Source organism: Calonectris borealis, chromosome 25, assembly GCF_964195595.1.
Source record: "Calonectris borealis chromosome 25, bCalBor7.hap1.2, whole genome shotgun sequence".
NCBI lineage: Eukaryota > Metazoa > Chordata > Aves > Procellariiformes > Procellariidae > Calonectris > Calonectris borealis.
Genome location: NC_134336.1, coordinates 2,137,092 through 2,164,107, shown reverse-complemented (window position 1 = coordinate 2,164,107; position 27,016 = coordinate 2,137,092). Strand labels below are relative to the sequence as shown.

Below are 27,016 nucleotides of genomic sequence, written 5' to 3'. Positions count from 1 at the left end.
CATTTATATTGGACACTGCTGGAAAAAGTCAGCAGGAATAGGAAAAACATCCAAGGAGCCAAAGAGAATTTATGCATACTCTATAATTTGCTTTCAGGTTTGAGTTAGTTCAGCTCAGGCTTGACTGACAAAACCCTATCTAAAATCTAAAGTACATGACAAGGAAACACTCAGTTTCTCCTCTGAAGACTTGCAAAAACAATTCTCTTTATCCCTTTGGCCCAGAAGGATGAATAAGCAGAAAGGTATGAAAGAACAATGCCAGTGTCTGTTCTATGAAGTTCCAGGTGAATTCATATTTGACAGAGGACAATATCCTTCCAAAATTTCTGAAGCGTTTTCTCCAAACCAAAAGTTTGACAGGAGGCACCTCCACACACGTTACTCAAGTAATGGGAATGCAGCAGCTTCCCTCATGGATCAGTCAACCACCTGCCTTACCCTTTATCTCAGCTCTGATGGGGCTATGCCAGGTGACCACAAGAAACAGTGGCAATGACAGGACAAGCTGTACCCAGGGACACCTCTTTTATACCTTCTGCAGGTTAACCATCAGCCCTGGTGTCAGAGGAATTACAACTCTTCCAGAATGGTTGCATTTCCCCCTCTCAATTTGCCACCCTTTATCCAAAAGCAACAACAGTGAATGAGAAAGGTAAATACACAAAGCTAAGGGATCAGACATCATTTGCCAGAAGGCTCAAGTGTGGCAGTGTAGGTACTTATGTAGATATTCCAGCTTCTAATACTATTATTCATGGACTCATACTTTCTGAAGGTATAACACCAACATGAAACTCATCAGTGGATATGTGTTTGTGGGCACATGTCCTATTTTGTGACAGAGATGACCAGTCTGAGAATGGAGCTAATTCTAACTTGTACTCTGCCAATGCAACCTGCTATTTTCAATTCTGGAAAATGGTTTATTATGAGAGTATATCTTTTTAATGAATGCATCAGTGTAATTTTATTGCAGTGGCACTTAAAGTTTCCAGACAAGGACGAAGGCCTCATACTTGGCACTGTTCAGAGGGCAGAGCCCTTCTCCAAAGGGATCAAAATCTAAGGGAGAGGAAAAAAACACAACCCAAGGAAACCCACACTAGTGGAGGGCTTGGGGTTTTGCAGAAAAACATCTTTATCCAAGGACACCACCATTTCCTCAACGATAGAGCTTAAAAGTCAGCTTTACCAGTCTCCACTTAAAATACTTGTTTTGTGCAATACACACTGCTTGAACAATGTAAACAGGCTAATCGGCTCCACTTCTGGCTCACACACACAAGGAAAATGATGAAATACTTACTTTGCAATATGCTCATAGAAGGACTGCATTTTTAACAGAAATATGGCCTGCCTATGGCATTTTATAATACACCGTCAATCCACGTGCCACAAAACTTAACATGACTGGACACTTAAGCAAAAAATAAATACCAGCTGAATACAGCTCTGGCTGCCTCTTGCTTAAGCAGGAAAGCTGCAAACGCCTCAAGCTTCATTCCAGGTATCGATCAGCCTCTTGGCACATGGAGGGCAGGAAGAATGTCTTTGTACTCAAAAACCAAGACGACTTATGACAGTACAAGCTACATGACTGGAGACAGAAGCTAGTGGGAGGTTTATTTACACTGTACTTCTGAAGTTGTTTAGACACATGATCATGGGACCATTCTCGTGTCAGTCACTCCGGCTTTACAGTGGCCTCCGTCTAGTGCAACATGGCTCGCTGAGTTCTGGAGCAGAACCAGTTCACCCCCAGTGACTACAGTGTGAGTAGCATTAACTGGTTCTCATGTCTTCGATGTCTCATGACTGGCAGTCATGATGGTCACTGCACATTGATCAAAATAAACCTGGTTACATTTACAAAAGAGGAGACTCAACCATTCAAGCACATTCATAGCAACAGAATTTTGTTATTTCCTTCAAATAAGCAACACTTACATACAGGAGTGAGCTGCCTCGCTGGTGTACCCTTCAAACCCCTAGCTGGGACTGGGTTTCATCACTTGATGTAAAATTTCAGCAGCTCTACAGACTCAGATAAACTTGTACATTCAAATTCTGTCACTACAAATCTTCACCAAGTTGTCAGAAGTTAAATAACAAACAAAAGCATTGTCTGACATTACAAGCGCAAAGGAAATGGGTAAAAAACATCCTCCACCTACTTTCAATTCCTTAAACTTACCAGGCCAGATCCACAGCAGTGTGAATCAAGGAAGTGTTTTAATTATATTGATTTACACCATATGAATATCTAAGGAAGCAATACTTTAGACAGGAGGGAAACAGAATTTATTTCTGAAGTGCTTCCTAAAATATAAGTTGAGGCACTTAGTTTCTCAGCAGAAAAGAAATCGAATTTAGCAAACACCAATATATGGTCACTGCACAATTCAAAAGGAACAAATATCAAATCATATACACTGACTTGCTCTCAGCAGTATTATCTATTGGTGATACATGGCTGTCTTCTCCACAATGCAGTGGGTTTTGGAATTGTCATTTTCTTTACTTATTATTACTTAGGCACAAATGTTTCCATTTTGTGTCATTCTAGCCAATTCAATGAAACAGATGAACATAAAAAAAACCTTTCCCCAAGAAAACTGAAATCCATATCCTGCAGACACACAAACACATTCCATCCCGGCCTAGAATACCAGGGGCAAATCCTGCTCATACATCAGCAACTCCTCAATTTTTTCTGTTCACATTACTGTCCAGAGTCATTCACCTTCATCACATAAAGTTCTTCAAACCAAGACACTAGATCCCAACTCAGAAACAGCACTCAAATGCTGACATAAGTTTTCAGCATCCCCTGAGAGCACATCTGGAGGTGTGACGAGTAGGGTAGAGCTCAAGGATGGAGACAGTTAAAACAGCCAAACTCAGTACAGAAGTGCCCCAGCTTTCTTTGTGGGATGACACCTGTGAAACCACACAGGACTCATTCAGCTCCTCACACAACTGGGTATATGCCACAGCACAGGACCAACACCTCGGGTCCCTACTGAACACTCCCCTTCGCAGGAAGGCACAAACCCTGTTCTGAACAGGCCTCAGAACGGGGGGTGTCAGGGGTGGGTTGTGAAATGTTCATAGCCAGCTTCTTCACGCAGCTCTTTTCACAACCTTCTCCCCCAAAAGAACATACTAAAAACTCACCCCCTGTATTGAACAGTTAATCTTTCAGAACTCTAATTTTTTTTAAACATTGTTTGATCTGCCATCTAAATAAGAAAAACATTCCTTTTCCCTGTGTTTACTATTTTGAATCATTTATCAGCAACTAATTATGCTTCCTTACATAGTAGTCTTCTAAATCATTACAGACAATCACAAACAGTAAGTAGTTTACCCAGGGCCTAGCTTTGACTCTCTTGCTCACACAATTTAAGTGAACAAACAGGGAAAGTACCTTCACACTTCATAAATCTAAGCCTTGTTTCCTTAAGTATTCACCTTTTCATAGTTTTAACTTAACCTACAGTCTTATATCAAAGCCTTCTGGGTAATAAATAATGCAGAGACATTCCATTAACTATAACTTTTAATCAAAAGCCAGTGGATCCAAGAACATCATCAAGGAGATGATTTACATCTCAGATAGCCAGTGCCTTTTTCTCTCTGAACACAGAGAGTGATAAACTGAAGAATGCAAGGGCAAAGAACATGCATTTTATCCGAATCCAGCTCATGCCACTACTGCCAAGTCCAGAAAGAATTGTAACATCCATCTCCAATCAAAAGCAGCATGTGAGTTTTCAGCAGAATGGCACAATACTGTGATACCACAAATCAAACATACCATTCCTGAAACTAACTTGGTCACCTCCAGTTCTCTGGAGAGAGACGTTACTTCCTTTCTATTCCACCAGTCTTTCACTCCCACTCTGTCATCACTTTCTGTCCCTTTTAGTGCTGCCCAGGCTTTTGGGCTGTTATTGCAGAGATCTGTTACATTTAGGCATTGTTCCAATGTTAGTATAACAAATCAATTTTAAGGGCTTCCCAAGTAGAAAGAAAGAGGAACAGAAAAGATGATGGTGGAGTGAAGATGCTGTAATAATGTAGTTTCTCCCACATGTGCCCTCCCTTCCTCTCCCAACCAAAAAATTTGTCTTGGACAAATGCACATTTCCTATATACGTCTGGGATTTCTAGTCACATTGCTGACCTTGGAGTTCCCCAACAAAAGCTCCAACCAAATCACCTTAGACATGGAAACTACAAATACTTGCACAGAAGAGGAAAGGGAAGTCTGGAACTTCCAACTGTCACTGCACCATCCTCACACATTGCCACACTGCTCTGTGATCATGTAACATTTCCAACATATCTCAGAAATGACACTTGCATATTTCAGATTAGGAAAAACCTGGACAAAAGCATCGTAGCTCTCCATTTCCTTAATGCCTGGCCCAGATTCATCCTGTTACTACTTTAGACTACGGCATTTTCTCCTACCTACACTGGACTCAAAGAACAGTTTATTCTCCCCAGCCATCTCCTCCTGAGACAGGTGATTTTCAACCTGTAGCTCATAATGCCTTTGGGCATCTGTGAAAGGCAAGAAAGGAAAACAGCCTCACATTTATTCTTTTAAATTCTCTAGAAATGCAATAAGCACCCACATAGAAATAAAGGCACCTAACACTGGAAATGTTGAGGTCAACAGATCCAAAAATGTTGGAAAGCACTATTAGAGAATAAATGAATGCAACCTGTTCAATGTTTCCTTGTTCAATGATGTTTCCGAACCCCCAGTTAGGTTCTGGACTCTCCCCAGCTGTTCCTGAAGTGTAAAGTCAAAAGCTGGACAGCGTGCTGCAGCTAAGCCCATGGCCGAGTTGAACACTGCCTCATCCATATGGTTGGGATGCCAACTGTCACCCCCACTGGTACATTCCCTCCTCTACGCCAAGCCAACCTTCTCCTTTGAAGAAAGTCTTTTCTGCTTTATTATGCTTTGGTTTTATACTTCATGACTGAACCTTGAAAGGGCATAATTTCCAACAGCAAGGTCAGAGGAGTTCTGACATACTGTAGAAAAAAAAAGGAAACATTCAATTTCAGGTAACATCAAAAGCCGTTGCAGGACAAAACTTGAAATCACAAGAACATGACACTACACATATGTCCTGTCTTACAGCTGCACTGCAGTCCCCTGACATGCTGAGAGGCCAGAGACTTCAGCTGCTGGAAAGTAATGCCTCATTTGGTTAAGCTAGAAATTGCTTAAGTGAACACACTGGTCATAACAGCAGCTGCCAGATTTTCCCTTGAGGCTGAAATCCTCTGTTCTTAACAGAGGGAGAATAGCACGGCATGCTGACCTGACACAGGCTGTCCCCTGCCAGCTTGCTTCATCCCTACCCTGGAATGACCTGGAAACAGAAGGGACTTCAGTCTTCAAGACCCTCATCAGATTTTTTTTTTTTTAAATAAAAAGATTGCTATCAAAGGGGGGGACACAAAATCACCCTACCTGTTGTGTAGCTGGTAAGAACTTGAGCTGTTCTGTAGTGAATACCACAACACATACTCCTGTTGGGTTATGAAAGAGACATTACAGTGTCATGCTGGCTTTCCCCAGGTGCATGCTATATTTTTCTCAATCACTCCTGCAGATTTATATACCATTTTACCATCTGTAAAGCTTACAATCTAAATAGAATCAAAGCAAGCTAGAAAACAGGACAAGTGTTTAGGAGTAAAGACGTGCACATGGTGTGGGGAAAGGGAGACAGATTCCCTCCTATTTTACTGTTAGAAGGGGAGGTAGGAGGGCTTAAGGACTAATACTAGAAGATATTAAAAAATTACTTTGGACTTATTTTAATAAGCATCTAGAAAATCCCTGGTAACACGTTCTTTTTAATATAAGCAGTACCAAAGTAAATATTAGAGAAGTCTGTGTTCATCAAGATACATTAATGCATACATATTTTCCTGACTATTTACAGCAGTGATCTTAAAAAATATTGCATTTTATTTGCACTAACTCAAGTTAGCTAGTTAGAGAGACACAGGCATGCATACCGCTTCATACACCACCTGATCCAATATCCAGCAGATAGCAATGGAAACGACGCTAGAAAACATTTCAAACATGCATAACAAAGAAAACTTTGCTTGGCCAATACTGATGAGAAATTTAAATTACTAAATTACTAAATACTCTACAACACAGAATGCCTCAGTATCTTTTCACCAAATCTCAGTTTTCACCATCTTCCCTGAAAACATGGTGACAAAGATCACATTGACGGCTTCATCTGGAAGGCTCCCGAAACATGCACGCACGCATCAGAGTAGTGAAATGGGCTCTGCCTGTTCTGACCATATCACAAAAGAAGAGATTGTTTCCACGCTCTACTGACCTACAGAGATTGTGTTTAGCCAAGCAAGCAGAGTTTGTTGATGCAAGGAACATACACAGAAAGAAAGAAAACCCTGAACCTTTTAACAATGAACAAAGCATAGGAATCTTGTCAGCAAGGCTAAATATACTACAGCTCACCCTACTTGAAGCTGAGTTGAGCTTTAACAGCATAGTTACTAGTGAAGATTTGCCACATTGGCATCTCTTTGTACTTGCTGAAACCAGAGCAGAGGACTCAAGAATAAGACTCCTCATGTAAACTGAAGATCTAAGTTTCTTCCCACTTTATCCCATACGATAAACATAATGTAAATCCAAAGGCTGTGGTACAGCTACACGAAGCATTTGCAGTTAGTACTGAACACAAACAGAATCAGGAACATCTCTAGGCCATGCTTTCTCTGCAAAAGGATGATGATACTCCCTTTAATCCTGTGGGGAACTAGCATGTTTTTCACTTCCTCAAATCTGAAAGAGGAGCACCTGGAAAAGGAGCTGCACTTATCTCAGGAAACACACCCAAGTACAATTGCTGAGCTCCACTTAGACATAAGTCTTCCACACAGCCATTCACAGTGAATACAGGAGGATCTGGAGCACATGTGGAGCCAGACTAAGGAGTCTAGCCTGTAACTCATGCGAGGCTACTGCAACCAAAGTGCCATGGAATCAGTCAACAGACTGTATCAACAAGATGTACATCCAGAGCTGCAACCAAGCTGCTGAGCCTGCAATGGGGCAATCTTTGCCAGCAGTAGGGAAGTCTTAGGCTGGCAGTGGTACCCAGAACGCCATCCCTGACTGCAGTCTGAACACACCAGAGCACTAACACAGCTGTACCCTAATGGCATTCAAGCTGGCCTCTCCAGAGCACTCTGCCACATGGAAACAGCAGCACTGTCAACACCAGGAGAAGAATCTCTCACACTCTACTAACTACACAGGGTGAACATGCCTGCTGACCGCAAATCCATGCCAGAGACAAGCCTGGTTACAGAAGGTCCTCACTCTTCTGTCCCTCCCATCAGCATTCTTTAGCACAAACCTACCACCTCATCTCAGATGAGCATAAAAAATCTGGTGACTTGCTTCACAGGTGACAAGGGCGGGGGGAGGGAACCTTGTGAGGTAGCAGACAGGAGTCTTGCACTAGCAATGCACTTGGAGCCGTCAGCAAGGGAGAGACTCTCACCTGTCCAGTATCTATATCCAGATGTGTTCAAGATTCACCCCTCTGCTACAGAGCCCTACACCCACTGCTGTAAGCTTTCACTAGGCAGGCCAAACCAATTGAGCTTGTGCTGCTCTGGTTCCTTGCTGTACCCTGTTTAACTACATGCATGTCTGTCCTATGACAAAAGTGACGAGCAGTACTTTATTTCATGTCCTTTGTTTGCATTAGAATGAAGGACATTCATTCTTCCATTGCACTTCACAAGTTATTGTCAACTTACCTTAATGGGGCTTTAAGGAACCTTGGCTGAAATAGCTCATGCATTAAGATTTTGAAAACCCCTATCAAACAAAAAGCCTCCAAGTCAAATAGCCTAGGAAGAGACAAGAGCTTTAAACACTTTAAAAACAAATTAAGCTTTAAGCATACTCTCAGGTTTCTGCCCCAGAGTTACTTCTAAAAGAAGCAGATTGCTTTCCTAGTGCAGATGTTACATATTTTAGGTCTTGCCCCTCTACTACTGCAGAAGGGTGTTACACATGGCAGCTTCAGACTCAGTTAAAATTATGGTGCGTTGGTTGTGTCACAGGAATTGTTCACATGCACATAGTTTACCCCACCCTAAGTGCAAGGCAATGTGACTTGGCTGAAAGACTAATGAAAAAGGTTTCAAAGCCCAGCATGCCATATAAAGGTCTAGCTGCCAGGCAACTCTCAGCTCATCTGGTTTTTGCAGGGCAGTGGCAGAAAGCTTTCTGTAGGTATTCAAGGAAGCCTGAAGGTCAAGAAACTAAGAACAAGGCTTTGCAAGCCTCATGAAAAAAGGCTCTAGTATCTTTCATCACAAATTACCATTCTAACCAGCTCCCTGACAGCCAGCGGCTCCGTCCCCAACGCTGGGTTCGCCGCGATGCCGTGACGTTGCTAGGCACAGTTGCTAGGCAAAGGCACACATGCAACAGCTCAACTGCGGCTTCATTACAGGACAGCCTTAACAAAAAAAGAAAGGGAAGGAAAAAACCACCTTGATTTCATATATACATAGAAATTTCTTTGAATACTAACTAACTAGTTAACAGAGTTTGGCAGTACTGCAGACAAACTAGCATTCTACTGCGTGGCTTCACTAAGAGTCACAATTCATTTCCTTCCTTTCCTTCACAACATTCATGCCTTTGGTATTCAGCAATGCCAATTGTTCGGGGTTTTCTGCTGAATATTGGGAATTGCAGGAAGCCAAGCAAAGTGGTCTGGAAGAGGCAGCAGGAGACACAAGGAAAGAGAAGTGACATCCCCAAACCAAAGCAGGCAGGTGTGACTATTCTTAGAAATGAGCCTTACACACACAGTTTGGACCTGAATTTTGGCGTAGGGCCTCTTAGCAACAGGGCTCTGAGATGATGAGCCCAAGAGTGATGTTTTAAGCAAAGCCAGAGGCTGCAGGTGTTTCCACATATCTCCAGGACACAGGATGTGGCCTCTTCTCTCTAGCACCAGACACAGGAACAGAGACACTCTCATCCATCTGCTTGGAATCAAATATTTATCTAGATGACACAGTATTAGCCATCTCCAGGACCAGAAGTATGGGATGCTGCTTAAACAGCAATAATTGAAGACTCAGAATAAAGGTTAGAGCCGTGATGAGTCATTAATACAAAGAACAGATAAATGAACAAGGATTTGTAGAAATAATCAGTTAGTAATGGGGTCTATCTTTGTCTGATAGGCTGCTCATCACTTACCTGCAACAGATTTTAACCAGAATATTCCACAGTACATTAGCCAGATCCACTTAAAAGTACAGTTTATCCTTGTAACACCTGCTGGAATGAGGAGAAGAAAGTTTCTAGTAAGAGGGAGATTCATGGCATCACCAGGCAATACTTTTGCCATTCAGCACATGCAAGCAAAAAGAATACATACAGTGCCCTGACCTCCTCTTCCCCAGCTACCATGCCCTGCCAGGCAACACAGTTATGAAAGGGCTTATATCACTACTGGACCAGTCATCTACAGCAACACAAAAACGAATCAAACAACTGGCCGACTGGCAGTTTCACACTCACATGGCTTGCGCTGTTATAAGTCACCCTGAGATCTCCTCTGCTGTCCAGTCATTAGGTATGCAACCCTCTGAAAACCACCTGCAATCCCCCACAGATCTGTGAGGAAACAAGACCCCAGACTCTCATTTCTTACAAGTTGCTGGGATAAATGCAGAAGTCACTGAATGTATTGCCACAGCCAATGTTATTGAATAAGTCAAACACACACTTCTGCTATTCCCCTTTCAAGGCAATACTGATGCTAGCATACCTCAGAGATAGGCTGCATAAATACCAAGACACAAGTGAAGTTATATTCAAAGAATGCAAAAAACCACGATCCTGTCCTTAGAGCACAGCTGAACACTTTGGTTTGTCAGTTGACAGCTTCCTCACCATGCCGTTGATTGACCTTGGACAATTCCTGCTTCAGTTTACCTTGAACTGCATTGCCAGCACACTGGATCTGCTCTTACTCTGTACCTGACAGATTTACTGGGTAAATTAAGTACATGTTTTAATACTGATATTGTCTAGCAGAAACTTAAAGCAATGTCTATCGTGATCACTAATATCAGTGTTCAGAGATTAAAATTTTTCACATCAAATGGGATTTCATTAAATAGAGGACATGCAAAATCTTAGTAAGAAAGGATGGTCTCACTCTGCTTCCAGTTTGACGGAGAACACACACGAGATTTTTCAGATGAGCATTACAGTGTGACTGGTTCAGAGAGGCTGGACAAGATGCAAAAACAGCAACTGAAGGCAAATGTTCATGAGTCAACTTTTAAGTTTGCTGAGCCTTGAACATGCTGATCAACAGCTGGGCCTGTGCTCAAGGTCTCCAACAAATAAAATTTTGAGCGTTCTTTGCCAGTTCAAGTGTCTCCAGTTTGTTTTCCTTCATTGCATTCACTATTATAGTAATCAGTTTGAAACATACAGAGATACAGCAAGTGACTACAAATTGGACTATAAAGCATATATATGGATGTGTGTTCATGTGTATATACACACACAGAAATCTAAAGTTAAAGCTAAAGAACTAAAAAGCTCTCTTGGTTATTACATACTGTCTCCTTCCAGGTTTGGCAATCACACCACACAATCCTGTTTATAAATATGTTAACTGTCCTGTACTTCACACTGGAATATTTGCATTAGAGCCTTACAGCTTTGATAATTATAAACATTATTCTAATTTCCAATGTAAAATTAATTCATGACCAGTTTACGCCCATTTGTTTTCATACCAACATTTTCTGTTAGCTTAAACAGTCCTCCTCCCTTGTTTTGTTTTTACCTGGCCTTGATGTATTCACAGAGAATTACATTCCCCTTGCAACCCTGTTTGCCAGGCTAAACAAACCCTGTGCTTTCACTCTGCTAAGATACACCCTCCATTCCTCTGATCATCCCCCTGCCAACCTCAACCCCTTTTCAGTTTGAATTCCTCCTGTGCAAAGGACATCAGACCACTCCAATCATTCCAATGAAGGTTCCTCAATGCCTTATAAAAAGTCATATCAACTCTTTCTCATCTCTGCTGGAAAATCCATTGGAGTTGTCTACATACACTAAAACTTTTGTGATTCATAATCCAGAAGCTCCAGGGTTTTCTGATTGCTCTTAGTGGAACTAGATTTCATGAGTTAGGTTTCAAACTAAACACTGTGTGACCTTCACACCCCAAACAAGCCTAAACAACTGGTTTTCCTAATGCTTGCAACAATTCCACCCCTCACAAGCAGCCACTCATTAACAACCTAAAGAACTGTCATTATCTGCAAAAGTTCACAGCTGCATAATTCCTGATGAAACTGGGAATCTTGTGCAGACGATCCATTACTTGAAATCATTTGCTCAGCTCAGAGAAGTAACACAGTTATCCCAATATTCGGCCAGAACGGCCTCTTCTCACGGGATGCAATTTTCTCCCTTCAAAACTTTCTCTTTCAGAATTGTCTCTTAATCAATTTTGACTGCTCCCTTAGCACCACAACTCTTCTACATAGCCATTGTCAGCATAGTAATACCACCAAGCACTTATATAGCTATTTCCATCTTCAAAGCACTTCACAAGCATTAACCAATTAATGCATATTCTTCCCATGCTGTCTCTAGTGTGAATAACAGCCTCACTGGGTTTTTCTGTGACTTCCCTCCATGACTTTTCAGTTGCCCCAATATTCTTTAATTGAATCACACCATCAGTCTCCTTTGGAGCATTTATGCACCACATTTCAAAGTGAGCCAGAGAAGTGCTGCATCCTACTCTGGTAACAGGAGAATGGCTTTGCAACACACCATGCAAGCATGCACACTTTTTATCTGAAACCAAGAGTTAGCCTAAGAAAATACGTTTAAGACATGGTTAAGGCACTAAGCTAGAATTTGTGAGGCCCCGGTTTGACCCTGGACTCACAGCAAGGTGTCAAAGAGATTAGGCAACTCCTTTGTGGAAGATTTCACAAAACCAAAATGAATTCACCTAAGGACCACAAGTCCCTTTTCAAAAGGAACTTAAGTGGACCAGGTTTACAAACATTTTTTTATAACCTAAGAACTGCAGACAGATGCCTTGTAGCCTTTACGAATGCACCTGAGTTTTGCAGCTAACCTCTTATAAAACCCCACTGGGCAAGTATACACTTATTTAGGCATCTAAACATCCTTGCAAATCTTGCCCCGGGAGTCCAAGACTCAATGAAAATGCTCAGGATGATTCAAAAGCTTCTTAAAATTTTTTACTCTTATTTTCTCTCTGCATCTGTAAAAGCAACACAGTGAAGTTTTATTTTTTCCCCACCTTCAGTCCAGACATCCATAAAAATGACACAGGGCAGGCACGGTTTTCTGCTATGGCTGTGATTCCCAATATGCAAATCTCACCAGTCTCAGATTGCATTCGTTTCCCCCAAGTTTGGTGTTTCACCTGGCAGTTCATCTCAACCCACAACTGAAATGAAAACTCAGAAAAGGGAAGCTAATTTGATGAAAAACATTTGTACAAACCCCTGCAAACGGACTCCCCTCATAAGCAGCATTTTTACTCCGTCTCATTTGTAAGGTGCTAATTATTATCTCCAAAACAAATTTTTCAATTTGTATTTCAATTATTTTCCAGTAAAAGAATATTTGCATTTAAATGGCTTATCCATTGTGCTCAAACACAAACTCATTTTCATCTCAGGTGTTAGGACTCCTTTATCTCAAAAAATGTAAGAAAGGTGAAATAAGGTTCAAGGTGAAATCCATCTCACAATTCTCAGTGAAGGCCTAATTTGAAGATTTCCTCATGACAAATTTTCATTATTAGTCTCTATTCCCCCTGTTACCAAATCCATGTCATCATGAAAAGACTTAAAAGTAGCTGCAATTTCATTTCCATTATTAGTTATGAAGCTGTGTGTCCATCTATAAAGTTCAATACTCCCTCAAGGCCAGTAAGAACAGAACTTGCCCCAAGAGAGATCTTTGACCTAGCTACAAATCTCATCTCGCTAGTAATTTAGAAGACCTCAGTCCTTGAAATTCTCACAATATTAACAATTTCATCATTACATTGATGGAGAACTGACAGTTTAAAGAGAATAATACAGCCGATACAGATCCTTCTTTAGAAATAAGCCTGCCATAAGCTCAGAGGGAGTTGCAAGTGTTTTTTCCCCCTCCCCACCATGTTTCAGTTTCTAGCTTATATCTTTAAACGTCAATAGAGTAATCTGGTTATATTTTCATGCATTTATAACTACATGGAAAGCACAGAAGTTATACAAAACTACTATATACTCTTGGTAGTTGCAGGGCGGCCACCATCCCTTTTTAGCACCTAGGGCTAAAAACAGAAAGGAGACAGAAGTCCTGTAGAAGATGACACAGAAGAACTGACTTCAAATATTCAGCTAATGCCATAACAGCAAACTAGGTGTCAGTACAGTGACCAGAATCTCATACCTTGAGATATTAAAAAAAAAAAAATCATCCTGAGTAAGCAAAGACTCCACTTATTAAAAGCTCTTCACTCTTCTGCCACAATTCTCATTTCACCACGCTCTCTATAGAGAAACGTACTCTGCGTTTAGTACTGTGTGTTTACGAGTGCTTAGAGATCTTCCAACAAAACACTATGCCAGGCATTTGTATTATAACAGCTTGCACTTGTATTATCGTATTTGAATTACAAAGAGAGGCAAACAGAAGGCAATTTCTCCTGGGAATTTTTGTTGGGATATAAATCCAATTTTTACTTGATTCCATGAACAGCACTTTCACATTCACTTCCTTTAAGTATTGCTGCACTTGATATTTATTACCTAATGCCTACTTGTCACCTTGAGCAATCAATGAAAGTCACCAGAAGTTGATGGTACATAGAAAAGGTAACAATTCACTTCATCCAATGGGACCAAAAAAAAAAAAAACCAGCCAGCCACATGCCCTAAACAATAAATAGCTACAAAAGGTTTCTAACAGATTATCTGTAGAAAAAGTGAAACATTTAAATTATATTGACATTGTCAGTCCCTTTACACATGAATTTCATGTATACAACAGCAAAAACTAAATTCTTCACTGAAAACTATCAGCTCTGTTCCAACGATAAATGTCCCTCTGTCCAAATATAATCTTGGCAACTGAGGGATGCTCTGAAACTACAAAACCAGACTTAATTTTATCCTGTTCTGATCCAATCTAGAAAAATTCTTGTGCTAGATACCAATCTGCCACAACTTGTACACAAATATTCCCACTAGCTGCAGTGGAACAATCTACTCATATGCAAAGTCCAGGTCATTTCCACACAGTTTCTGTATCCTGTGACCTCCATCTATGTATAACTAACAAAGAAACTCAGAATTTATTGCTATTAACATTATATTGTACTATTTTATTTTTCTTTTGCCTCCTCCATTCATTTAAAACCTCATTTTCACCCTTAGACATATTCTATTTAATCTTAGTTTTCAATCCCAAAAGTAGATCAATACCTTTCTTCTTCAATCTACATAGCTCTCAATCAAAGAGTTAACAAGGGGTGAATTGAATCGACTTCAAATTGAGTATTTTTTTGTAAAAAGTCTCATTTGCTAACTGCACTCCTGGAAAAGAAGGGAAAAAACCTCCCCCATAATAGCCCTCAGTATTAGACTCCTAGGCAAAAAAGGTCATAATTTGTTCTCTAATTTAAGATTGTCACAGCACTTAAACAGGAACAAATGACAGACCCTCCCATAAAACATTATTTTCTGGAAATGAACTTGCTCTTCCTAAGACAACTTCTTTCAGTTAGAACCAATTCAGCTGTTTATTAAGAGGTGGTAACAGCACAGGCCTTGCAGGGTTGTCTCTCATATCTTAAGTCTTGCCAAGGTAAAGAAAGCAGCACTGTATGTGCTACTGAAAGATATCTTGGTCTGAGACACCCATGTCAAGGTACTAGATGATCTGTCTTCATGATCGAGACCCAAGAACTTCACACAAAAAGCCACTGTGCTTTAGTTCTAGGCCTTAAGCAAGATACTATCTGGAGCATGGAGACCATTCCACACACTGTTCCCTCAGCACATCAGCACCTGACAGGTTTTTTTAAATATATTTTCATTAAAACACCCTACCAAAGTACAGAAATTCCAATACAGTCTTTCATCATCCTTTGGAGAGCTACACGATTCGCACACCACCACACCACAGCGTGTAGAAAGGGGACTGGAGCCCTCAGAAGAGGGAGTAACCCTGCAGGGGGGCTTGCATGTGAGTGACAGATCATCCCTCTTCGATCATTCCAGGAGAACGATCCTTCTCATTCGGAGATTAGAAATAAAGCCCCAACACTATCAGGGACAAATTCCCTACCCTTCAAAAGCTTATTATTTCAGCGGGTGGACATTATTTTAATATTAACAGACTGAGTCCTTCTCCAAGTGGTGCTTAACTTTAATGAAAACATCCCAGGATGGTTGCTGACAGATGTCCAGAGTCCACAATCAGTGCCTAACCTTTCCCTAATGGAGACAAAACAACAACAGAGGGATATAAACAATATGCTGCATGATGCAAGTAGCATCTTTAAAAATGGCAGTCTTTGGAAAAGCACCAGGCTTCATTATCCTTCTGAAGAAGGAGATTTCCCTTCTGGGAGGAAATATATTTTTCTTGATATTATTATTCAGTGTATCAAATGGGAAAGGAGCATTAAATTGTGCCTTTGTTACAGAAGAAATGAGCTTCCATTTTCAGTACCTCCAACTTGGCTTTAACTGCTCACCAATGTCAGATCAAGTGTCTGTCTAACAAAGGACCAGACCCTCCTTTGCCCTGCAGCAATGAGAAGAGGGAAGAATCCTGATGATGATAATGGAGTTACAGAAACATGAAGGAGGCAGGACTGGGGAACAGAACGAGACCGAATACATACTTACATTTTCAAACTGCAAGACCAACTTTTCTGCAAGATGCTTAAATTGCCAGTTAGCATTGCTCATTTCAGCTAGAATGGTGAAAGAGTCCTCCTTACAGGCAGCTAGATCTCAAGAGTTTGAGAGCACACACATACACTGGTAACAAAAGCAGAGCAAGGGGAGAGTGGTAACAACGTGTAAGCAATTACACAACAGCACATCATTCCCCACGGTAAAGTTCTTCAGCAAACTTTCTGTGAATAAAAAGCCAACTCCAGTGTTAAGGAAATCCACTCATCCTGCTCTTTCAGGCAATAAGCTCCACCTTAGGCCTTCTGGCTCCAAAAGCAATGACAGATGCCATAAAAAAAGAATTTCAAACTCTGCTTTCACTAGTTTAACTAAAAAAAAAATTGCTAAACTGCTGATAAGTAACAGGCACCATAATTACGAAGCAAGTTCTCTGTTTGATCTCCTCTACCATCTTGAGACATTCATCTTCATAATACATTACACAATACTATTTTTCCACTCTATAGACAAGAAGCTGAAGCTCACACAATTTAAGCAACTGCTTCAAAGCGAAAGAGTCTGTGGCAGGTCAAAATCCGAAGGTCCGGACCATCCTTTCTGCCAATACCCTGCTCTTGCTAAAGACCAGTATTCAATTCCCTGATGCTTCTGGCAAATTCTTGGTCTGCTACAAGTCTCCTACCTTCCCATCTATATTGGAGTACACTATGCTTTTAAAAGCTGCACTGCAGTCTTTTGATAAAATGTGGATATAAACATATAATGACTACAAGTGATACAGAGTGAATTACAGAAGGAGCTGAGCAACCTGCACAAATCCTTGCTGGAACAGAAACTGCACTTGATTATATTTCTGACTTTTTTGCCATGAATACTTTACTTCTTGAAGTTCAGTAACAGACAGACAACTTTCACCTCAGAATGTCATTCACAATTAATCCCAAATTGTACACGAAATGGTTGAATTCACTCCATGCAATCAAGGGAGAAAACCAAGAGCATAAAACTTGTGTAGCTAATCAACCTAGTGCAATTTGTATCTGCTGAAAGCTTTTCACAAACATCCTAAGATCTCTTGGCAGAATAAATCTGTAAATCATTTTAGGATTTTGCAAATTCTACTTATCCCCATTTTACAGATGGGGAAGCAAAACAGAATGACTAAGGCTCACACCCCTCAAGGATTTGTAAGTGCCAACAGCCATGGAAAACAGCAAGAACTGGGCTTTAATTACTTCTGCAAGTCAAGAGAGAGAGTGTGCAAATAACAGGAGAGCACTGAACCAGAAAATCCCCAGTTGTGGTTAATTCTCTAGCTGTGATTAACTCATCTTTCTTATCTATTTCGGTACTTCTCGCACCTTCTAATACAACTGGCTCTGGGCACTGACAGGGCCAGGATTATCAGGCTGTGACTGTAGTTTGGTGAAACAGCCTGTTGGTCTACATCCCACTAAACTAACAACTGAGAAGCAGCTGAATTCTTTACACTGAAAGAAACACAGGTGGCACTAAGGCAGGTGGATGAAACCCAAATAAAGCCATTTCATTAGGACAGAACAGACTTCACATTCCAGAAAGCTAATGCAAGCCAGAGGCCAAAAGAACCAATCTTCTCTTTCTTTTGTTTTAAAATGTTCTGGATAAAGACACCTTTATTTGATATTCATTGTTGGTTTATCTGCCTTGAAATGGGAACTGCAGACATTTTGATAAATGGATTGAGAAATTGTTCTGTTTCAGTGTAACTACTGTAAAATGCCTTCAACATCCGCTAGCACAGATATAGCTCAGACCTCATGTGCAGAGAGAAAGCATCTCAAAACCATCTCTCTCGGAAAGCAACAGCATGGCATTGCTGTTTAGCATGCAATAACACACAGGAGTGAATCTAGAGTCTGTTCCTAGCTCTGCTAGCAACCTGCTGCATGACCTTGGGCAAGCCTTTCTGCATCTGGCTCTGCCTCCTACCTTCCCTGCACTTACAGCAAAATGTCTTTGGGCACAGACTGCTTCTGCCTAGTGCCTTCTCTTACAGGGATAATAATGAAGCAGGAACAGCAATACCTCTTTACATGGAAGAAAGGAAAAAAAAAAATTTCCAGAGGATATAGGATGCTGTTAATTTCCTTCTGGTTCAAATGGAGAGAAAGAGCTGCCTTCTGAGGTCACCAATACTAAGGAGGAAGCCCAAATGCCAACAAGGGTTGAGGTACCAGGCTTCTGTGAGAACTTGGGCTGCAGCTCCAGCCTACAAGTCCTGCACAGCAGCACTCTTATCAAAGCCAGTCTGATGTATATACAAGTATAAAGCTCTTTTCTGGTGACACTGGTTGCCCCTCTCATGTATTGTCCTTAAACAAACGTCGCTTAAGAAGCAGGTTTGAAAGCAGGGCAGAAAGCCCCTCTGTGTTGTGGTCTCCACCTATCTTCACAATCCTCCAACACTCAAGAATTATATCCAATACTTGTTGATAGTTTAGATTGTACGCTCTTCCAGGCAAGGGCTGCCTCCAGCCGTATGTTTACACCACACTAGACACATAAGGACCACTACTGATGAAGCTGCTGAGTATACCATACTATAAATACACTAAAACCACATGTTGCACAGGTGTTTCTTCAAGTCATGTTCCCCCTCCTTCAACTCTCTAAATACTGCTTCCCCCAAACCTGGCCCCAAAAAAGGCCATCAGTTCATTTTCAAGTAGATTTTTGCAGTCAATAATGGGGAAGGATTTTTTTTTTTTAATTACTCCCCTATCACACATCTCCCTGGCAACCATAGCTGCTCGAGGCCTCGCAGTTGCAAGACCCTTCTCCTCTTCCAGTGAAAGTCACAGATCATCAGAGCTCCCTACGATTATTTTGATCTCTCAGAAATTACTAGCACCAGCAGGACTCTGACTCAGTCCCCAGTTCTCTTTCCACCCAGCAGACAATAATGGTGTGCACACAAAAAACAGGCAGTTAGTTTATTACTAGTGTGGTGATGCCTGTACCTCGTAAGGATAGAAAATAACTGCAACCGTTAGTGCAAGGGACTGAATCAGGGAATGCACCTGACACTGGAAAGAAAGAATAAACACCATACTGTTCACCATGAAGTCACATTAAAAAGGGGGGAAAAAAAAACACGCCAAGAAACTCTTTTACACTTTCATGCAAGGGAGTTATACAAAAAATTATATACAAGCTCCCTGCAGCATACTGTCTCCATTCTGGCTGGCTGTGTCCATGGCAGCAGCAAAGAGACTGAAACATAGTTAATTTGATTTCTTTAATCAATGGGATTTTCCCAATTACATGTTAACCACTATCAGATCAGTCTGCCACTGCATAGCATAGCAGAAGCACATATATTTTGCAGATTACTGCACTGCATCATGTTTATTGCAAGCAAAGTACATTGATTTCCATAATTGTACTGTACTTCACTCCTCCAGAAACATTGTGTAAACACAGAAACTGTGGGTGCTACTATCACTTTTTTTAATCTCTGTATCTTGATTTCTTTGAAAGCAATGCAAGTGCCTAATTCTCAAAGTAGGCACTCACACACCACAGGAGGCCTCAGAAATAACCTTATAGTTGCATTGAAAGCACCTCACAACAAGTAGCTTCATGCTCCTTTGCAGAGAATCAAGAAACAAAGCAGGAAAAGCAATCTTGTGTTTAAGGCTGACTGACATGTTTGCACTCTGCCACAAATTCCCCAAATGACCTTGTGCAAGCCACTCATTAAAGGCAGTTGCTTTCCATCCAAGAGGCAGCTCCTCAGGCTGCCCTGGGGGCAGGGGTGAGGGCAGCCCCTGGGGGGTCAGGCTGCACAGGGCAGAGGTTCTCCCATCTCTCTCTACCCTTGGGCACAGGGAGGGACAAAAGGCAGTACACAGTGACAGCACTCCTTTCAAAGTACCAGGGTAGAAAAGCGTGGTGGAAAAGGACTTGGTATATAGCTTCTGTGGCCTGGCACAGAAGACACTGAGCAGGCAACAGCAGTATATTCCCTGCCACTTCCACAGACCACTCAAGTACTCTGGATTTACCACTGATAGAGGTTAAAAGAGTGCTTTATTAGGAAAGCCCTTTAATTCTGTGTTTGCCTCTACTCTGAAAGAGGTTACCAAAGGTATTGGATGGTATCATACAAGCCTCATTGGCTGGACTTATGCACTGTTATATCTAGGTGACAAGAATTAAGTGCACATATTGGAGTTCTCGATAAATATATTTAAGGGAAACATTTCACTAAGCAGCAATACACAGACCATTACAATACTGACCTAGACTATAAAACCCCAGTTAACATGCAGGATTGATGAGATCATCTCTGTTCCTACGGCCAGTCTTTCCGGGTGGAGCAAAAAACCTACCCGGTTTTAAATCCCTTTAAAGCCTGGTGTTGTTAACCTTCCCATCATTCACCTGCACCCACAGAGGCTGCATTTGGATATTAGAGTCAACACATGTGATTACACTACCTCTGACATTTTTGGCTGCTGTGTATGTCAAACAGACAACTCAATGCTGGACTTAACAATTCAAGCAGTACAGAATCTTTGTTACTCAACTTAATAATTTCTTTTTTGTAGCTCTTAGTCTAATCTTTCACCTTCCTTTTGAATTTGCTATGCTTTCTGTTGGGCAAAAGGCTAATTCAAATCCAGGCTTATTCATGGTATTTCTGAACCTCCCAATGCCTAGAAAAATGGAGAATAGTAAAGAAGTATCATTTAAAATCCATTCAGCTAAACATAGCTTCGTTATAATTTCACTAAAGCCTATGAAAAACTACTCCAGCCCTATGTCTCAGCATACTTGTGATAAAAATGGAGTTAGTAAGACTTCTCTTGTAACACTATGGGCACAAAGACATCTATTGCACCTTTCTTCCCAAAATCTCTATACCAGCTATACCTATACAATATGCCTCTTAACTAAGTGTTGCAGTGAAAGTAAAAGATCAAAAGGTTAGCTGCACAGTCCTAACAAAAAACTCGAGTCCAAATCCAGCACTGGTCTAGCCAGAGAACTACACATCCTTTCCATCTCCAAAGAGGGTCTCACTATTAGAAAACTAGCTCAGGATTTAGCTGCACCTGATGGAAGCAGCATAGAGATGAGACTCACCCCCTTCAGCCCACTCTCCACAAGTGCTTTATTGCTATGGCTGGATGTTACACAACCAGTGTTATGGAGGTTAGGCTGCCTGACCTTCCCCCAAACCTGACTAACCCTCAGCATTATCATAACAATTTCCTCTGGCCAAGATCCATGCCAAGTTTAAGTAGGAATTTGGGGGGGGGAACAGCAGGAACATAAGCACAGCTGTGAAATCACAAACAACTGGCCTCTCAAGAACCAGAGCAAGGCAGCAAGCACCAAGCAGTAATTCAGCAGTTGCAAATCCCTGGAGCACAGCTGTAAGCGGTTAACAGCAAATACGGGCAGAAAGAATAATTCTTCACTTGTCCCTGAAAGTAGATTAATAAGGTACAGTCATTTCTGCATAGGAAAATGTACTCTCTATAGCAGGGATACTATAAATGATCACCTGATCAACAGCTCAACTACACCCTGTGCCCTAAACCACCTTGGCAAAAAACATATCCACTGGGATCTAGGGCAGATTACCTTCGATCACATTCCACACACCCATTTGGACAAGCACCTTCTTTTGACAGAAACTCCCAGACAATTGGAAGGCAGCCACCGAGGATCAGTTGAACAGACATCCACCTCTGTACCACTGCAGGCTGGTTCAGCTAGGAACCATCAACCAGCTGAATACAAAATTTCCCTAGGAGGTATCTGACATGACAGAGGCTGAGCTCAGTGCCAAGGAAAGCTTGAGTTTAGACGTTGTTCAGCAGCACTGAGAGGCCATGACAAAAAAAATGTCAGAGTGACAGGCAACGAACAACTGTACAAAGGAAAGCCTCCTGTACCCCAAATGATGAACTCGTTAATCAACACAAAGAATGAGAAGACAAAAGTGAAACTGCTTGCCTACAGTGCCACAGCAAGACTGGGTCATAGCATGAATCGTGACCCAAACATCCAAGTCTTGAACTAGAATCCTAGCTACTGCACAGCAGTCTCCCTAGCAAGTTCTTCCTAGCAAAGGCTCCTCTTCACCCACCCTTCCCTACCCACCATTACGGGCACATACGTCCATGGAGGAAAGCATGCTGAATTTGGATGTTCTTCACCAAGAACTCACAAGTGTGCACACCAGCAATGTGAAGAGGTAAGAAAGTACATTCACTACACTCCAGCCAAACCTGAGGGCCACATGGTCGCCCAGCCTCATATATACAGGCACATGGAGAGGGAAGATTGGGCTCTATTCCCGTCACTTGAGGATCACTTATGTTTCCCCACTGCAAAGCACTGAAAATGTATGGACCAGATCACATACCCTCTCTCCCAGTCACAAGGGCAAGGAGGCAGATACAGCAACGTGACACCTTCTGTGTTCCCAAGCTCTCTAAGGACCAAGAAGCCAGCCTGATCCCTCTAAACGTCTGCACCCTCTAAATGTTTTTCATAAATGACTCCCTTACAGTTAACAAAAAGCAACAGCAAGACATGAATGAGTCCACGGGAATCATTCATTCCATTTAGCACCGATATCCCCACTGCTTCAGCGTTGATAGTAGGACTCAGATCAAAATAATACACTCAGCTATTGCCATAAAATACTATAGCTTCATCATATGCCACAATTAAATGTAATCAGGCTAGTGACTATTCACTTCCCTCCCTCCTACAAAAAAACATCTATCCACCACTTCAGAGAGTTAATATCTCACACCCTTGCCCCTTAAAAAAAAATACACTCAAATCACTGAATATTTCACACTGAAGTTCCTTCCCTGGCAAAGTAAGTGCCGCTGAATCGCTCTTCATCCTACGGAGATTTAAGACCAACAGAACAAAATAAAAGGATGATTTACAACATAAAGACATACACATACATCAAAATTCATCAACAGCTTCCCACTCCTCTACTCTTTAGAGGAAGAGTCTGACAAAAACTATTTTCCATCAAGAAAAAAGAAAACTACAATGGGCTTAAATTGATTAGATCATGTTTCAAGCTGGTGCATCTTTCCATAACCCAGTACAAAACAGGATGCTGACTAGTAAAGCACAATGTGTAAATAATGCTATCAAGACCCCCTTTATAATAGGCCTTCAAAAGAAGTTGCATATGTGTACATCCATACACACCTGGCCAATACATACCCCCAAATGCACCTTCTAGTGCCGACGCATAGCTAATTACCCAGAAGGGAACAGAAAGGAATACTATTCCTGTTCCCATCTGTTTTGACAATCAAGAAACACGATTTCAGAATCATCATACACACTGTATTTCTCAGAGGCCGTGCACGGATCACAATCAACTCGCAGCCAAAGACAAATTCAGCGCCCTCCGCAAATCTTAAAACACTGTCAAGTCATTACTGCACCCTTAAAACTAAAAGGGGAAACTATATGAACCACGTCCTCTCCCCCCACGCCACACATATACAATAAACTTCAGCATATCACAAAACACCACCTTCCCTACAGCTCGGTCAGTTGTTTGCACAAACAGAAGCTACATTATCTTGCCTTCAGACACAGCAGCATCTAAAGCAAGCACATACTTTGTGCCATTTTTTAGAAGGACATTACTGGGTAACAGGACTACTGACATAGCACAGCTGATGTGATACGAGTAGGATTTCTCTCTCTTTTTATTTTTAAGACGGCCAGAACTACTAACTGATAGTTTTACATATACAGCTCTACTGCCACACTATGGGTACTGTTGGTTATTACTACCTACACAAACCCTAGGAACAGGCGAGGTTAGAACTGAAGCCTCTTAGGAACTCTGTTCTACAGAGGTTCATGATTTGCTCAGCGAAGGTACTAGAAGTCCCAGCCCAGACTAAACTTACTTTCTGGGATTAGATCCTAAAACCACCACGGACTCTACAAAGCGTGGGTGCATTCACTCCGTATACATTCACTGTCTTCTGGATATCTAGCAGTAAGCCACTGATTTCAAAGTTGTATCTTGCTTTAACAAAAAGATCATTACTAGGACTTCAGAATTTGTTAAAAAAGAAGAGCTAGGAAAGAGGAGCTATTCACCAGTGCCTCTACCTCTGATGCAAATAAACATCTAAGGTCTAAAAAGCTTTTGCAGATCTGCTCAAAGAAAAACAACATAGAGCACCAACCTCTGGGTGAAGGATCCAGAATAGACAGCACTCTAAATGTAGAGAGAAGGGAGCTAGGGGCCCAAGAAGAAAGGATTATATACTGAACAAGCAGGTTGAGAGAGAAGCCTGGAAGATCTAGTATGAATAACCTATGGATAGCTTAGAAGAACAAAAAAGCTGTAAACCCTTGATACAGTAAATCATATATTTAGGTATCTCTACATCGGTCTACCTGTATCAGAAAAGCGCAACAGAAGCTGCTGGAATGGTTCTCTCTTGTATACAAGCTAAATGCTCCTGCTAAAGGAAGGAAAAATATTCACCAAAATAAACATTCATCCTTAGTTAGGACTTGTAGGTTGTTTGGGTGGTTTTATACCCTTTCCTAATAGGCACTTCCAGTTAGCAAAACTCTTCAGGTCCACTACAACAGTGCTCAGGAGGAGCAGTTAATACTTATTCTGGATCTCCTTAGAGGAAATCTGCCTTACATAATACAATCAGTGTTGCATTCCAGATAACAAAGTTTTCCCCCCAAAAAAAAACCCCAAAAACCCACACACCACAAAAAACCCCACCACAAAACCCAAGAAGGTTTCATATATATCAACACACAAACACACATTCCTCTAGCCTAAGATACAGCAGACAAGACAAATGTTACTTAGAAAATCTTGGAAATCAGGGCACTGCACAGTGTTGAAAGAAGACACTGCCAAACACTCGGCTCTCCCACTCTTCCCCCTCCTACACACACATAAGGACAGTCCCTAAATATTTGCTTTTAACACCAGAAATAAACTTCAGTCCTTGGATATGCTTTTGCTACAAGGGCAGTTGCGGAAAATAGGGAGGCAACATAAGCAAACTCCCCCCAAATTCAAGTCTTCTTTTGCTATCTTTCAAGTAAATAAACACGTATTTCACAAAAAACATGATGCTGAGGCCAAAGAGCTCATATGTAAGAGAGAATCAACTTGAAAGGCAGGAGGAGCAAGAGAAAAGTGCTTCCATCTTCATGCAAGGCATCCTAAATCTATTTTATCAGCTACAGGCAAACACTGGGGTAGTGAAATAATGAATTAAGATGCAAGGGAAAGACAGAGGGGGAAACCGTGACGGCATTTTTCACAGTCATCTTGCATATCATACAGCAACTGTGCACAAATGATGTGACCCACCAGAGAAGGGGAATGAGATCAAATAAAGCCACCTTTTATTATCCCATCGCTTAAAATTGTTGCTCCCAAAGGATACAAAAGGAAACTATCTTGTACAAAGCTAGAAATGTCTGAAGAAAATATACTCCTTATTGAACACTACAGGGAAGCATGTGCTGACACACAAGTGCATACACACACAGAGTGTCATCGCTGTCCCCCCCCACCCACCCAAGAGGATTAACAGTGGTCCTTTGATCCAAGGAGCAGGAAGAAAAATGCTCCTAAAGTTGCCAGCTTTCTCCATTACACTTACCAGTCACCGAGACAGCCAGCAGCCCCACGGAGAGCAGCAGCACCCGGCTCCAGGAGCTCACTTCCACCGTCATGAGAGCAAAGATCCCTAATTTTCCCCAGTTCCTTCCAAAGCCACAGCTGCATCCTGGCTTGTCCCATCCCAAGGAAGGTTGCATGTCAAAGGGCAGCAGGAATGGGGCGTGCTGGGGATTGGTTGTTGTTGTTGGGTTTTCCGCCCTTTTTCTTCCCCTTTGCAATTGGGATAGTCCTTGGCTCGGCTGGATGAAGAGGAGAAAGGAAAGAGGGGGGGAAAAAAGCAGGTCAGGCTTGTGATTTTTTTTTTATTATTATTTTTTTTCAGCCCAGAAAAAAAAAATCCCACCGCATGGAAGGCTCTGAGCTTCTGCAGCTGGAATGAACCAAGTGTGGCAGCAGCTCGGGGAGAGGAGAGGCAAGGAAAGGAGAGGAGGGCTGGCTCGTCCCTCCCGGTGGCTGTCTCAGAGCCAGCTCCTCAGCATTAGCAGCACACAGTCCCCAGGGATTTATACTTTTTTATTAGCCAGTTGATTAATCCTTCCCATATCTTTGTTCTCCTCTTCACTAAATGCTGGGGAGGGGAAAGGGCACGGGTGTTGTGGTGAGGGGCTGCTGTACAGCCACCGAATAGATCTGCCTCAGTTCTGCTTCCCCGACCCAGCACAATCCTCCCACCAGCACCCACAAACCACAGATTATGCTTTAGGATTGTATTTAATTTTTAATACACACTACAGGTTTCTTGTATAGGAGTAAGTCCCACAGCCCCTCATTTTGCATGGAGCATAGCATAGTATGCATATGTACACACACAGGCAGCATCTCTGCTATTAAGACATCTGCCAGAGCAATGCAGCCTCCTCCCGCCGCGCCCCCACCGCTTCTCCGTGCCTCTGTAAACAACTTGATGATACTGACACAATTTTTGTGATAAAGCAAATTTTGTTACAAACACAAGAGAGATCACAAGAGAGCCACCCCCCCAGCCTGCGACTTGCCCTCGCAGCACAAATCCCAGCAACAGAGCAACACTGGTGCGACTGGTTCAGGAGAAGGTATTCTGGAGGTGGGAAAGGCTGCACTGGCTGTGCCCCCTCCACCGAGTCAACGGGCACACTTGGCTGTAGCGCTGTTGCCCCTTGGGAGGGCTGGCAACAGTGGTATTTCTCCTCCACCACCACTTTTTTTGTATTTGAAACATGTATTAGTACATTTGTCCCTGTAGCTGCACGCAAGATG

General features: G+C 41.8%; 1 protein-coding gene across 1 annotated transcript in view; it reads right to left on the bottom strand.

The window, feature by feature from the left end:
- Nucleotides 1–26,259, bottom strand: part of CSMD2 (CUB and Sushi multiple domains 2) — a 307,900-nt gene extending 281,641 nt beyond the window's left edge. The window contains 3 exon segments of the mRNA XM_075173206.1: nucleotides 25,761–26,115; nucleotides 26,117–26,200; nucleotides 26,203–26,259. Coding sequence (XP_075029307.1) covers nucleotides 25,761–26,115; nucleotides 26,117–26,200; nucleotides 26,203–26,259 — 496 coding nt within the window.
- Between the last annotated feature and the right edge of the window lie 757 nt (nucleotides 26,260–27,016).